Source organism: Pan paniscus, chromosome 3 (assembly GCF_029289425.2).
Source record: "Pan paniscus chromosome 3, NHGRI_mPanPan1-v2.0_pri, whole genome shotgun sequence".
Lineage (NCBI taxonomy): Eukaryota > Metazoa > Chordata > Mammalia > Primates > Hominidae > Pan > Pan paniscus.
In genome coordinates this window covers 64471626-64486374 of record NC_073252.2, presented here as the reverse complement: position 1 = coordinate 64486374, position 14749 = coordinate 64471626, and the positions used below count along the sequence as shown (strand labels likewise).

Here is a 14749-nt window from a genome sequence, read left to right as displayed (position 1 = left end):
CAAATTAAATATCTAAAATATCATTTTTATGATGTTTCCCTGATCGAAAACTTTAGAGAGTCCTACTACCTTTGGAAGAAAATTCTCAAATGCTCAATCTAGCATTCAGAAGCCCTTCTAATCTAAGTCTGATAATTATTCCCACTCTTAATGTGCCAGTTTGGGAACTCTCACAGATACAGTTTTGGAGGAAGAGTCCACAATTACTCAGAAATAAGGGTAAAAACAGAGTAACTTCAGATTGGCCAAAGTATTAAATTTGAGAAAAAATATAAAATTTTGGTAGTGTCAAATCCTTCATTTTTAGTGATTTCCAAGACCTAAATTAACAATGTGCTAAAGTAGTGCACCTCTGTGTAGAAAAATATATTGCATAAAAATAATTGCTAATAACATTCAAAAGACTGTTAATATGCTAAGTTAATACATTTTATGAACATATTTTATAAGTAACGTCAAATCGCAAACATTAATATTCTATGTGTTTATCTAACGTCCTCTGAAATCAGATCATTTTTGTATAAAAAGCAATCAGAGCCTATTTTGTGAGGAAGAATTTAAAGAATATATTTTTGTTTATTATTTTAATTTAATTTATTTATATAATTTTATTATTATTATTTTAAATTTATAATATTTTCTAAAGTCCTTGATGGGTTTTACATTTTCTTTTTTTTGTGGAGACAGGGTCTCACTTCGTCACCCAGGCTGGAGTGTAGTGGCATGATCTTGGTTCATTGCAACCTCTGCTGCCAGGGCTCATGTGATCCTCCCACCTCAACCTTCCGAGTAGCTGGGACTACAGGCCTGCACCACCACCTATGGCTAATTTTTGCATTTTTTTGTTGTTGTTTTTATTGTGAAGGGGTTTCACCATTTAGCCCAGGCTGGTCTGAAACTTCTGAGCTCAAGCGATTCTCCCACCATAACCTCAGGTTTTAATTATTAACTGTTTCACATGCATGAATTAATTAGTGAGCTATTTCTAATAAGAAATGATTCATCAAGATTTTTGAATTGTTTATTCTTTTGTTGGACCTGAGGGCATTAATGATATCATTAATTATATTAACTCAGGTGAAAATAAATAATTTACAGGGTACTGTCAATGCCTTTATGCTTGTTGGTTTGTTTAGGAGTGAGAAAAAAATATTTAGGTCAAGTAGGAGATATGGTAATCATGTTAGCATATTGTTAAAATTTTAATCTTTAAGATATATACCTTTAGTTATGCATGTTTCTTATTTTCTTATGTTTAAGAAAATTAGTTTATTAATGATGCTGTTTTGGAAAAATAGCTGGGAAATATCATGGGAACACTTAAAAGAAAATATTGAAGCAATGTAACACATTATGGTGAAAGGTCATCAATTATAAAAATTAATATTCTGACAAATCTACAAGAAAAAAAGAAACAACCCCATCAAAAAGTGAGCGAAGGACATGAACAGACACTTCTCAAAAGAAGACATTTATGCAGCCAAAAAACACATGAAAAAATGCTCACCATCACTGGCCATCAGAGAAATGCAAATCAAAACCACAATGAGATACCATCTCACAGCAGTTAGAATGGCGATCATTAAAAAGTCAGGAAACAACAGGTGCTGGAGAGGATGTGGAGAAATAGGAACACTTTTACACTGTTGGGGGGACTGTAAACTAGTTCAACCATTGTGGAAGTCAGTGTGGCGATTCCTCAGGGATCTAGGACTAGAAATACCATTTGACCCAGCCATCCCATTACTGGGTATATACCCAAAGGACTATAAATCATGCTGCTATAAAGACACATGCACACATATGTTTATTAAGGCATTATTAACAATAGCAAAGACTTGAACCAACCCAAATTTCCAACAATGATAGACTGGATTAAGAAAATGTGGCACATATACACCATGGAATACTATGCAGCCGTAAAAAAGGATGAGTTCATGTCCTTTGTAGGGACATGGATGAAATTGGAAATCATCATTCTCAGTAAACTATCACAAAAACAAAAAACCAAACACCGCATATTCTCACTCATAGGTGGGAATTGAACAATGAGAACACATGGACACAGGAAGGGGAACATCACACTCTAGGGACTGTTGTGGGGTGGGGGGAGGGGGGAGGGATAGCATTGGGAGATATACCTAATGCTAGATGACGAGTTAGTGGGTGCAGCGCACCAGCATGGCACATGTATACATATGTAACTAACCTGCACATTGTGCACATGTACCCTAAAACTTAAAGTATAATAATAATAAATAAATAAATAAATAAAAGAGCTTTGTAAGCTGGAAAAAAGTAATATTCTTTAGTAAATAATAATGTTTCTTAAAAAAATCATTATACATTTGCATCATGCCTGGAAATTTTAAGGCAGCATATACTGAGAAGTCACATTTTTAACTTCACTTTGCTTCCCACACTCCTGGTTGTAGACCCATATTACGTGGCTATTCTCTAGACTTTATTGCCTCAGCTATATGTGTGAAGAGTTCATCATTGAAGGTTAAAATAATTGCAAGAGCCAGATTATAAGGCTACAGGTCAGAGTAAGAATTTGGGATCCTTCTCTCACAGCAATAGGTATCTATAAACTTTCTTAATCAGGGTAACTTAATCAAAGGCATAATTTTTAATAAGTAATGTAAGTATGTAGAATCAGTGGAAACATTAAAAACAGTATGGTAGGCAAATAAGTGCATGAAAAGATGTTGAACGTAATTAGCTAACAGTGATTTTCAAAATAATGAGATATCACTACCCACTTATTCAAAATGACTGACAAATAAGTAAATAAATAATGACAATTCCAAATGCTGACAAGGATGTAAAGAAACCAGATCAATCATCCATTGCTGGTGGAAACGGAAAATGATACAGCCGTTTTGGAAAACATGTTGGCAGTTTCTTACAAAATTAGATATACAATTACTGTACAATCCAGTGTTGTACTTTTGGAAATTCATCCTAGGGAAATAAAAACTTACTTTGACATAAAAATCTGTATACAAATGTTTACAGTATCTTTATTTGTGATAGCAAAAACTGTAATCAGCCCTGACATCCTTCAACAAATTAATGGTGGTTAAACAAATTGTGGCACATACATATTATGGAATATTATTCAGTAATAAAAATAAACAAACTTGATATACACCACAATCTGGATCAATCTGCAGGGAATCATGCTAAGTGAAAAAAGCCAATTCCAAATTAAAAAGCAAGTACTGCATGTTTCTATTTATAAAACATTTTTGAAATTTGAAAACGTTATACATAAACAGCAGATGAATGGTTTCCAGGGCTTAGTGATAACACATTTGTTCTTAAAGGCAGTGGGTGTGCTTATAAAAAAGCAACACAAGGGATCTTTACGGTATTGGGATTGTTTGATGACTTGAAGTCGGTGGTAGATACACAAACTTGTACAAGTGACCAAGTGGCGTAGAATCTAATACACATACATATCCACATACACATTTACAAAGGAATACAAGAAAACAGGATTAAGATCTGTGGATTGATTGCATCAATGTCAAATGTTCTGGTTGTGATATTATACTATGGTTCTGTAAAATATTACCATGGTGAAAACTAGGTAAAGTGTATAAGAGTGGTCTGTATTGCTGTTACAATTACATGCAAATCCACAATTATCTCAATACAATTTTTAATAAAAAACACAATATCATTATTTCCTCATTCAGACTACACAGATTTGAGACAAATAGATATAGTTGGATAAAAGGAAGTGATGCATTTTTAAAAATTAAAAGAATCACAAATGTGATTGATAAATCTTGGGCATGTAAAGGTTAAGATAGATTCCGTTACAGTCTCAAAGCTTCAAGATAAATTATGTTAAAAGAAACCAGACAAGGGTCTAACGAGTTTGGCTGAATGGTTTTATTCATGGTAAGTTTCTTTGTTGATACATTGTTTTGTTTTGTTTTGTTTTGTCACTGCTGTTGAGAATGGGGGTAATGTAAAAAATCAATTTTAAATATATTATTTTTATGCACGATAAAATTAAAATGAAGAAGTTAACAGTTATAAGACATAAACTAAAGCATGGAAGAGGAAGAATAATTGGAGATTTTCTACCCAAATCTTCATATTAAATAGTTTTTCTAAAAAAAAGTTTTGCATTTCCTGTTGGTACTACTGTTTGCATTTCTCTTTAGGGCTATATTTTGACTTACAAGATAATGTCAATGAAAAATAAAAGCGCTCATAACATTTTAACTTTTTGTTGACAAATGATGGAAATGTAATATAAATTAGTAAAAATAAATTATATAAAAACGCCAAAAAGTGTCAACGTTTCATTATTTGTATCATCCTTATGAATTGAACAGGCAATTGGAAAATTCGTTTTAAAAAGTATACTCAGGGAAATTTTAAAATAATTTCCTATTCTTACATACCTGACTGATAAAATCAATTTTTCTTAGTACAGATGGCTTATTAAAGCCAGAACTCTTTAAGTATGACTTACCAAATAAAAATCACTGATAGCTTAACGAGGAAAAATACAAATATGTTGGGAAATAATAAATGTACATAAAGAATGAAATTATGATATGAAGTAAATAATTGCCCAGTAAAATAATTAATGTGTATTTCAGAAAATACTACAAAAATACAATACAGAAGTTCTGGAAAAAAGTATTAATTTAATTATCATTGTGTATCTTCTTTGATTCTTTATTAGACAATAGGCCTTGAGAAAGAAGGGATTATTCCTTAGAATTATTTGAGTCACTTACAGCATCTTGAGCTAAAAAGAAACCCTTTGATGGCTAGAAATTAAATAAAATCAATTTTAAAATAATAAGCAAAATTAGGCTGGGCACGGTGGCTGACGCCTGTAATCCCAGCACTTTGGGAGGCCAAGGCGAGCAGATCACCTAGGGTTGGGAGTTTGAGACCAGACTGACCAATATGGAGAAACCTCGTCTCTATTAAAAATGCAGACTTAGCCAGGAGTGGTGGTGCATGCCTGTGATCCCAGCTACTTGAGAGGCTGAGTCAGGAGAATCGCTTGAACTCAGGAGGTGGAGGTTGTGGTGAGCCAAGATAGCTCCATTGCACTCCAGTCTGGGCCATAGAGTGAGACTCTCTCAATATAAATAAATAAACAAGCAAAACTATTACTCTAAAATGCTCTTTGAAACAAATATTCCATATTTTAGAATTAAACACAGTATATTCCTTTTGTCTGGAGAGAAGTTTCCATGTGTTACTCATGCTGATTTCTTCAGGGCCTAGCAAAGCCTAATATGTTATAGGTGTTCAATAAACTATTGTTGTTGAATTATATTCAGAAAATATTATACATAAAGATCAAAAGGGAATTGATATCTAATAGATACTCTCTACAAATAATACATCCATTCTTTAAAAAGTTTTTAAATATATTTGCACATATATGAGTAGAAAGTAAGATTTTACTCGTAGCTAGGAGGCAGTATGATATTGAAGTATTTTCCTTAGCTATTAAAAATAATGCTACAATCTACTTCAGTAATAAAAAAACAGTGGGAGATATTTCTTTTTCTCTAGAAATTATATAGGAAAAGTTTTAAAAGTAGCTTATTTCAGGTAAAACTTTGTAAAAGTAAACAGGAAATGATTAAGTATTAGTCCTCTAAGTCATCTGATTGAGTTTTGGTGTGCCTGGTAGCTACCATTTAATACATATGTAAATGATAGAATATTGAAAAGCCTGAAGAAAAACCAGTTGCTGAACGTGCCAACATCCTAAAACTGAGTAGAATTTACAGTTGTTTTTTTAAATGGGATTTTTCATTGGTATAGTTATCAAAGCACTCAAGCATAGTTTGAGATTTCATTTATGGCTTTGTTCCCAGAGTTGGTAGACCACATAAGCAATATTTATTACTAATTGTACCTAAATAGAATCAAGTCTTGTTAAGATGGCTAACTTATATAGCATACCTTTTTTCCTACATCCCTTTTAGTTTCAAGGTGCAGGATTAAACAATCCATTACTAATATTATGAGAATTTTCAGACTAATATCACATGTTCCTATTAAATCTAGTAAGAAAAGAAAATTTTCTGAATAGCATTAGAAGTTCAAATTTCAGTAGCTTCAGTTAAACTTCACTCATGGATTTTCCTTTGCGTAGAAAACAAATTTATAATTTTTTACAATAGCACCCTTTTCTTTATAAAATTCAGTGAAATAACACTTAGAAAGCTATTTTAAAGGAATAAAAAATATTTTTAAATAATTCACTTAAGTAGGCTTTAAAAAGAAGATCTTGATTTTCAAAGGGGATGTATAATATAGTTTTATTCACATTTTAATTTAATAACTCTTCTGATTCTTACAAAGTAAATTCATAACTAAATTATCATTTCATTGATTTTTGAAAAAAGGAAACATGCATTTTATTTTCTTTATTTTAAAATTACGAATTCTTATGTAACTTGGCTTAAAGCAAATACACACACACACAGACACACATATATACTTCTGACATTTCACAATACTGTGTATTTCCTCACAAATAACTTTAATAGCGTCTATTTCTGTCTTCGAATTCTTCTTTCAATGTGTTTAGGGCAAGTAAGTAACGTAAATATTTTGTTGAAATTAAAGGAAAATATTTTACGCTATTTTATAGAGAAAAAAGTGATTCAAAAAGGGTGCTCCAAAAAATATTCCCAGATTCTCCACTTAAAGACAGTGCCAGAGATTTAATATATTTTATGAGATCAGATTAGTTCCTGAGAGCACCATTTTCTTGCCAAACTCACTGCTAAAGAAAGCTCCCTGTGGAATTTTGAAAGAAAGACTAAACCTAGTAGCCTAGTTCAATAAAACAACTAAAAAAGTAAATGGGAATAATTCAATAAAGTATGGCAGCAGTAGAAAGAAAGTCTTTAAAAGCAAGTTTAAACATTTTTAAAGTATCTCTTGAAGTACCATTTCCCAGAAGACTGAATGCAATGAGGAGCACGGACCAACGTGTTAACGTGCCGACCTACCATAATAGCATGACAGATGCTTCCTACCTGAAGGGGTCATGCCTGGGAGAGAGAGAGGGAGAGTGAGACTGACAGAGTGCCCAGGGAGGGTATTGATCCACTGACTCTTTTCTGGTAACCATTACTGAGACATGAGTTGACAGTAATTAAAATGACTTACACACTGGGGTGGTTTCAAACTCAAATCTTCGACTGAAGACACCATAGCCTGCTGCTGTACGTGCTCGAATTTGGAAGACATAAACTGAAGCTGGTTTCAAGCCCTCTGCAGTAATAGTTGTCTCTTTAGATTTGATAATCGTGTAGCTGGTCTCTTGGTCCTTGGGATGCGCATGCATATACAATAAAAAAGACAGCATATAAATTACTAATGACAGCAAAATTTAGAATCATAGATCAGAAAATGAATCAGAAACCAAAGGACTCTATTAGTACAAATATAACATTTTAGAAAAAAATTCTACACATCCTAGGTGTGCTATTTACATAGAATATTAAAGTCTTTTCTAGAACTCAGGGTGGTGGGTGACATACTGTCCACCTATCCGGAATACATGTCTTCGGCAGTAATACATTTCTAAAACTTTGAAAACATAATGTTGTAGGAGACTGATTATTTTACAGACTCTATTTTAGTATTGTTATTTTTGTGCTTTTTTCCCCTCCAATATAGTTAATCGGAGCATGTCTAACATACTGCCTATTCATACAGAAAGTTAACAACATCTCCCATTCTGTGAGGTAAGACTTATGCTTTAACTCATTAGTGAATTCAATTTCTAATTGTATTTAGTTCTTAAGGTAAGAAATTAGTACTTCACTGGTGAAATTTAATTTCAATTCACTAAGTCTAACTAGAAAGCATTAAAGAAAAATGCAGATAAGCAAAGCGTTTTTATTTATCTTTGAAAATGTCCTGATTTGGAGGGGCTAGGTTAATGGAGATGTACTAGGAAAAAAATTACTGGAAAGATAGTTTTGGGAACTGAAACAAAGAGGAACTTTTTATTTTGATGCCAACAAAAGTTTAGACTAACCATCCATAGCTCCTCATTATCTCTGTGAAGTTACCACACCAACTTTACCATGGATACAGAAATCACATGCTCAAATATAACGGGTCCATTTTTGCTTTTATATTCAGTTTCCTTATCAGTAAAACTGGGTAGAGACTTGCTTGGGTTTCCTCACAGAGATGTTGTAAAAATATAACAGGTAACATATGTGAAAACAGCTAATAAACTACAATATATGTTTTAATTTACATAATTATTTTAAATATTTGTAATTCTTTCTTATATGTAATGTCAAAGTTAACTACCACTAATACTATCTAAAATATACAATCTATAAACATTTTTCTTTTAAAGCAATTTACCATTCCTTTTGTGATATGTTTAAACATATAAAATTATCTTAGAGTTAAGTAGGTCCAAAATTCTCTCTAAATAGGTATGGTATAATTTATAAGCCAAATAGCACATTTTCTGATTCATCCTAGGCAAATGATTGATCTTTAATTTTTTAAACTGCAAATTAATTTAATTATCTAAACTTTCATATATTTAGGAAATTTTATTAAATTTGAGCCAAGGATTCAAAGTAGGTAATTAAATCTTGTAAAACTTTACCTAATAATACCAGAAAATTTCTTCATTGACAAACGTGTATTGCTCTTCCATTATCCACTCTATTACCCCTTCTGTATGCTAGGATCATAGCAGTAAAAAGCAAATAATTTCTTAATGTGTTCCTTTTAACAATTGTAAACAGCTTCTATAAACTATGAGAGTTACTAATTTTTCTGAGAATGCACAGGTTCTTGATGGAATAAACCTGATAATATTATTTATTATTTCTCCATATTATTGAAAAATATTATTTTCCCATATTGTTTAAAAGCAATATTTCTCAATAATATTCAACTTTCCAGTCTGGCTATGATTGCAGTAGTAACTCTCAGTAAGTAAGTTAAATGTCTGTTTGCTGATATTTGTTTAAAGAAAATTTAACTTAAAGAAAAAATCTAGTCAAAATTTAAGTATAAAATTCTGATAGACTTTATAAAATTTTCATTTTTACATAAAGGATTAACATTTATAATATAAACAATTAAAAGAAGGCCTCAATGACAGCATTAGAATTCCAGCCATATTATTAAGTAGATGAGAAAATGTGGGTAAACAACTCTGAACCTCAGTTTTTTCTTCCTTAAAATGGAGATAAAATTATTTACCAAGAATATTGGAAGGAGATAGAGATAAAAATAATACATGTACCACCAAGCATAATCTCTACAAAATAGGTTCTATGTAGAATGGATTACTTTTAACTCTATACCATGATGGTAAGTTCCCCCATTGAAAGTAAAAAACAAAACAATTTTTAAAAGCTTCCACAGTTGTAAACACTAACTACTAAAGGTACAATGAATACATTTTGTAAAAATATTAGAAATTGATACTTTTTGCCAAAAAGGAAACATATACAAGGAAACTGGACTGCTGCTCCTTGAAATAAGGTGTGATCTAATATCAATTGCAGAACATTCTGTCTGATTTAACTGTTAACGTTATGTATGTCTCAGTTGTTCCTTAGCTAGAGTTTAATTGTACATTGGCTCTCTCTGAGTTTGCCATACATAAGTTATTGAAGAAAATTTAGGGAAGCATATATCTAGTGGATCAAAACCAACGAATACACATTGTGAATCATCTAAGCGTCTTCCAAAATTTAATTATGTTTCATTCCTTTAAATCACTCTCATATTGTAATTTTCTACATATCACAAACTTTATGTAAAGATTGTCAACACCCACAATTGCCCTGCTGCCAAGTCCTTGGTCAGGGCAGTGACTTTTCCTGCCTTCGTGCCCCAGCTGAGCAAATGAGCTACATTCCCCAGCTGCTTAGCAAACACTGTTCACATGCAGTGAGGGGACGGCCTCAGCAGAAGGAGCCAGCTGGCAAACACCCTGCCAAGGGGCAGCTTCCCTTTGCCTCTGCCTTTAATTAAGAGATGGCAATGAGCCCATCATCACACGGTAGCAGAGAAGCCCAATGACCTCTATTAGAGCAGGGCAATCACAGGCAGAAATGCCAGCTGGCAAATGCATGTGCCCTGGAAAGCTCTGCCACCTGTGTCTGGCCAAAAGCCATCCAATAAATGGTGGTGTCATTCTGAAAGCTCAAAATCAGCTCTGAAAACCTATTAGGACCCCTAACTCAATACATGGTATAAAAACTCATAATCCATTTTTTTTATAAATGAAAGTCTTTAAAAAATCTTTATAGGTATAATGTAGATATGCTCAAATATTTGGCTCACACACGATGGTCCAGGAATTAACACTTTTATTTTAAAAAGGAAAACACTGAACAAAATAATCACTTCCACCAATATATTATATAAAGATTTTTCTGCTTTTAATTAATGTAAATAGGCAACTTATTATTAATTTATTGGAAATATGTTTAGAAACCTTTTTCCCAAGTCATTTTTTCTTAATTTGAGTTATACAGATCATATAATGGAATACTACAGCATTAAATTTGAACTATTAAATATAAGACCAAATCATACTGAGATAAATGTAACTCAAAAAAAATTAAACTATAAAGAAAATAATATCACAATGTGGATAAATATTTAATAGAAACTCCTCCCTACCACTTGTTGAATGACTCTTTGTTGTAACAGAAGCAGCAACTTTTTAAAAAAAGATAAATTATTCTTAATATTGAATATTGCATACGTAATGAAACTAATGCATATGCTGGGAAGTGGTCACAAAAATATCAAAGGTTATTCATAAGGGGAAAAAAATAGGATGCTTTCCTCAAGGACAAAAAAGAAAGCCAGCATTAATCCAGCTAGTTGATTCAGAGATAAAAGAAAATGTAAGTACTTGTTAAACTTTTAGTCCCCCAGCTATTAACCCTTATTGCATCTCAGATAGTCAAATATACAGTTTTTGGTGATTGGATGTTTTACAATTCTATTTTGCATTTAACCTTCTTTCAAAATCAACTTTAATCACAATGAAAATTGAGAAACAATGTTCACGACAGAATTTAGCATGTGTTAATATGTATTTATATAACTCTACATAGCTTTGCATCAGTATAGAGTAACAAAGGTTACAAAAACTTGAATAAGAAATATAAACCTTAATTTTACAAATTGTTTTTTGATATAGCCTATGTTTAAATTGTAGACCTCTGGAATTTGCAATGCTGTTTTTTACTACTAATCTCACGGGAACAGTAATCAGTGAGAAAGTTTAATGTCACTATATTCCACTTGATTAACTACAGTTTTGTTGACAATAAACAGTGTTAACCATATCCCAACATAACTTTGTCTCAGAGGTATTCCCTAAGAGCATTCTTGGTGAATAATGTATTTAATAACCTATTTTTGAAATATGTGTCATCATTTATGTTTCCTAATTATCTGATAGTTGCATTTAATACTACCAGTAAGACATTCCTAGAAAGATGACTATTTCAAAAATCGTTGACTATTTATCTACTAGTAAAATCAATATATGAACATTGTAGAAACATTAAAAACCTGTAAATATGTAGATAGCCTTTCTCCATCCCTCCCCATTGTTTTATTCTTTGTTGTATTTTTACACAGGCAATTGTTGAATCAATGAATGAAAGAAGAAAATTTATTTTTGAATTTTGTATACTGTGACAAATTAACATTCAATACACTTACCTAAACTCTTTTTTTTTTTTTTTTTTTTTTTTTTTTTTGCTTCGAGACTGAGTTTTGCTCTTGTTGCCCAGACTGGAGTGCAATGGCGCGATCTTGGCTCACTGCAACCTCCGCTTCCTGGGTTCAAGCAATTCTCCTGCCTCAGCCTCCTGAGCAGCTGGGATTACAGGTGCCCGCTACCACACCCAGCTAATTCTTTGTATTTTTAGTATAGACAGGGTTTCACTACGTTGGGCAGGCTGGTCTCGAATTACTGACCTCAGGCGACCACCCGCCTCAGCCTTCCAAAGTTCTGGAATTATAGGCATGAGCCACCGCACCCGGCCCTAAACTCTTTTATCTATGCATGTATATATGTATATATATATAGTTGCACTTTTAAGTAATTTTCATTAATAGGACATTAGCATTTTTCATGATGGTGAGGAGAACCATTTATTCTCCCTCTCTTTTCCAATTCCCTAGCTTGGGCAAGTTCTTAGGTATTGTAAAGTAAGATTTTGTATTTCCTACCATCCCTTTTACTCTTCCAGAAAAAACGAAGGAGTGATGTCTCTGTAAGTCTGGAAAAGCAATTGAGTAAGTAGCATGGTTCAGTCCTTCTCTTCTTTTTTGGGATCTGCATGTCTGCATTTTTTACTTGTTCATTTCTATTCCTACCTCCATAGGACCAATATTTCTGGCTCAGACTCTCCAACCCACTTCTCAAAGGCTGGTTTGGGTACCCATCTATCTTTAGCTCCTCTTTTAGAACTCAGGTTGTCCTAAGGTGTGTATGCCATTCAGATCCAGCCAGTAGAAAAATCACAGATGAATGGGGCGGGAGTAGTAGGAAGACTCATGGTGGCTACATATCTAAGCCACATACTCCAGCCCAGTTTTAGAAATTACAAGCTTTTTCAGCTTCCATCTGTATGACTCTTTCATCAATAGCTCACTTGCTTGTGAATTCAGAAAAAAGGAAAAGAGTTTATTACAACCTTGAGACCTCGATAGCTATTACGGTAAAATGTTTAGAAGTGGCTATAAGAGACTCAGAGAACAAGGGGAAATCAAGAAAATATAGGAAACGTGATGCATACATTTTTTATTTTTTACCTGAAATTTAAACATAAATTTTATACTACAGTGCCAGATGTTTGCTAAGAATCTTTAAAAAATGTATGTGATATATGTGTCTCATCTTTTTTCCTATCTCCCTAACAGTATAGGTGTTATGTTGAGTTACTGGCCATAAGCACACATTTCTCTGTTAGCACACTGCAGTCACTACTGAAAGTCTATAGCTTAAGTATGTGTAACACTTTCAAATGTCCTATGACTTCATCTTTTAATGCTGTGCAACTCAGTTAAGCCAATATTAGACTATCTGGCTATATCTAAGCAGTGTAAACTATGTGGCAGCAGCAGAACATGAATAGAGAGCTCCCTGTACACTTCTAGCCTCCATAATTATGACTGCAGAATCAATTGTCATTGATTTATACATAAAATTGCAACATACTCTTCTGCAAATTGGATAATTGCAGTTGCTAAAATGAAAAAAAAAAAGAAAGTGAGGACGTTTTTTATTCTGTTAGTCTTACCTTTTCAAAATACTTGATTTCATACTCTAGGATGATTCCATTGGGGCGATCTGGCTCTTGCCAAGACAAAGAGATGCTGTTTTTTGCAATTTTCCCTTTTTTCACATTGGTGACTGGAGATGGAGCTGCAAAATAGTTTAAATAAGGAGCAGTACGATTAATAAGGCTGTAAAAGTAAACCTGTTATGTGTATTACGTATATTGGCATTTTGAGAACGTAGCAATATAAAAAAAATCCCAATTAAATTTTAGTTTCTCTATATAAGGTTTAAAGATTGTGAAGATTTTTTACAAATATAAATCAGCTAAATATCTTCAGGATTTTTTCATAATAAAACTGTATTTTTATTCTATATTTTTTCCAAGTTGTTTAGAAACATAAATTATTTTATTTTATAATTTATAGAATAAGGATATTCTTGATTATTTTATGTATCTTCTACATTTCTAAAATGTATGAGCTCTATATGACATATCCCATTATGCTAATAGATACATGATTATATTACCGCATTTGCACAACACAAACTCTCTTTTATAATTTATTACATTTGAAATTACATGGATCCTAAAATCATTAATAAATGTATATATTAAACATGGGCAGCTTCCTTAAGAAACATGCCACCAAAGATATGGTACACTTTAAAATAAGAGCAAATAAAATAAACTTTTTTTATTCTCATTTTTCTCATATATTTCCTTAGAAATCATAATCACTTCTGGTGATGATCACAATTTAATATCGGGTCTATGAAACCACTACTTGTCTAATGAAAATAGGACTTATATATCTGCTCTTTCGGGTATGTCTGGATATTTTGAGTTTGCAAAACATCTGAATATTTGAGTCAAAGTTCTTTTTATCAATCTGCTGATATATGTATAGATAACATGTCTAAAAGACATGGCAACATAGAATAGTAATCTATGGGCCTCCTAGTTCACTGTAGTGTTTATTGAAAAGTACTAACATTACTGAAATAGAAACAACAGAGGATTAAGTAAGACAATGAAGTTTTGAATATATTTTGTTCAGTAGTGAATATCTGTATGAATTATCTTGAATCATGAATTATGCTCAATTTCCCATTATCACTACATATGTTGCATAACACAACAGTAAAAATCGCAGAGAAAGACTAAGTCTTCAAAGTTTTCACTCACTTTACTATAGCAAAATCATTTTTTTAGATTTACTTATTTCTTGGAGATAGCTGTCAGTTTTTACCTAATGAATTGGTGGTATTACCACCTTGCTATTCATAAATTATATTTAATATGTATGCTTCATGAAGGCAGGAATTGATTTGGTTTAGTTCACTGCTACATTTCTAAGATGAGAAAATTGTTTAGCATGTAGAAATTTAATGAATATTTGTTGACTGAATTGATGGATGGATGGATGAATGAAT

The 14749-nt window shown here is 32.3% G+C and overlaps 1 protein-coding gene across 8 annotated transcripts in view; it reads right to left on the bottom strand.

The window, feature by feature from the left end:
- The window catches only part of EPHA5 (EPH receptor A5), a 352110-nt gene that overhangs the window by 88093 nt on the left and 249268 nt on the right, over positions 1 to 14749 (bottom strand). For all 8 annotated transcript variants that reach the window (XM_034958727.4, XM_034958729.4, XM_034958728.4 and 5 more), the window contains 2 exons: positions 13335 to 13459; positions 7180 to 7339 (listed from right to left, as the gene is read on the bottom strand). In XM_034958727.4, the coding sequence (XP_034814618.2) occupies positions 7180 to 7339; positions 13335 to 13459 (285 nt within the window). The remainder of the gene's footprint in view (positions 1 to 7179; positions 7340 to 13334; positions 13460 to 14749) is intronic.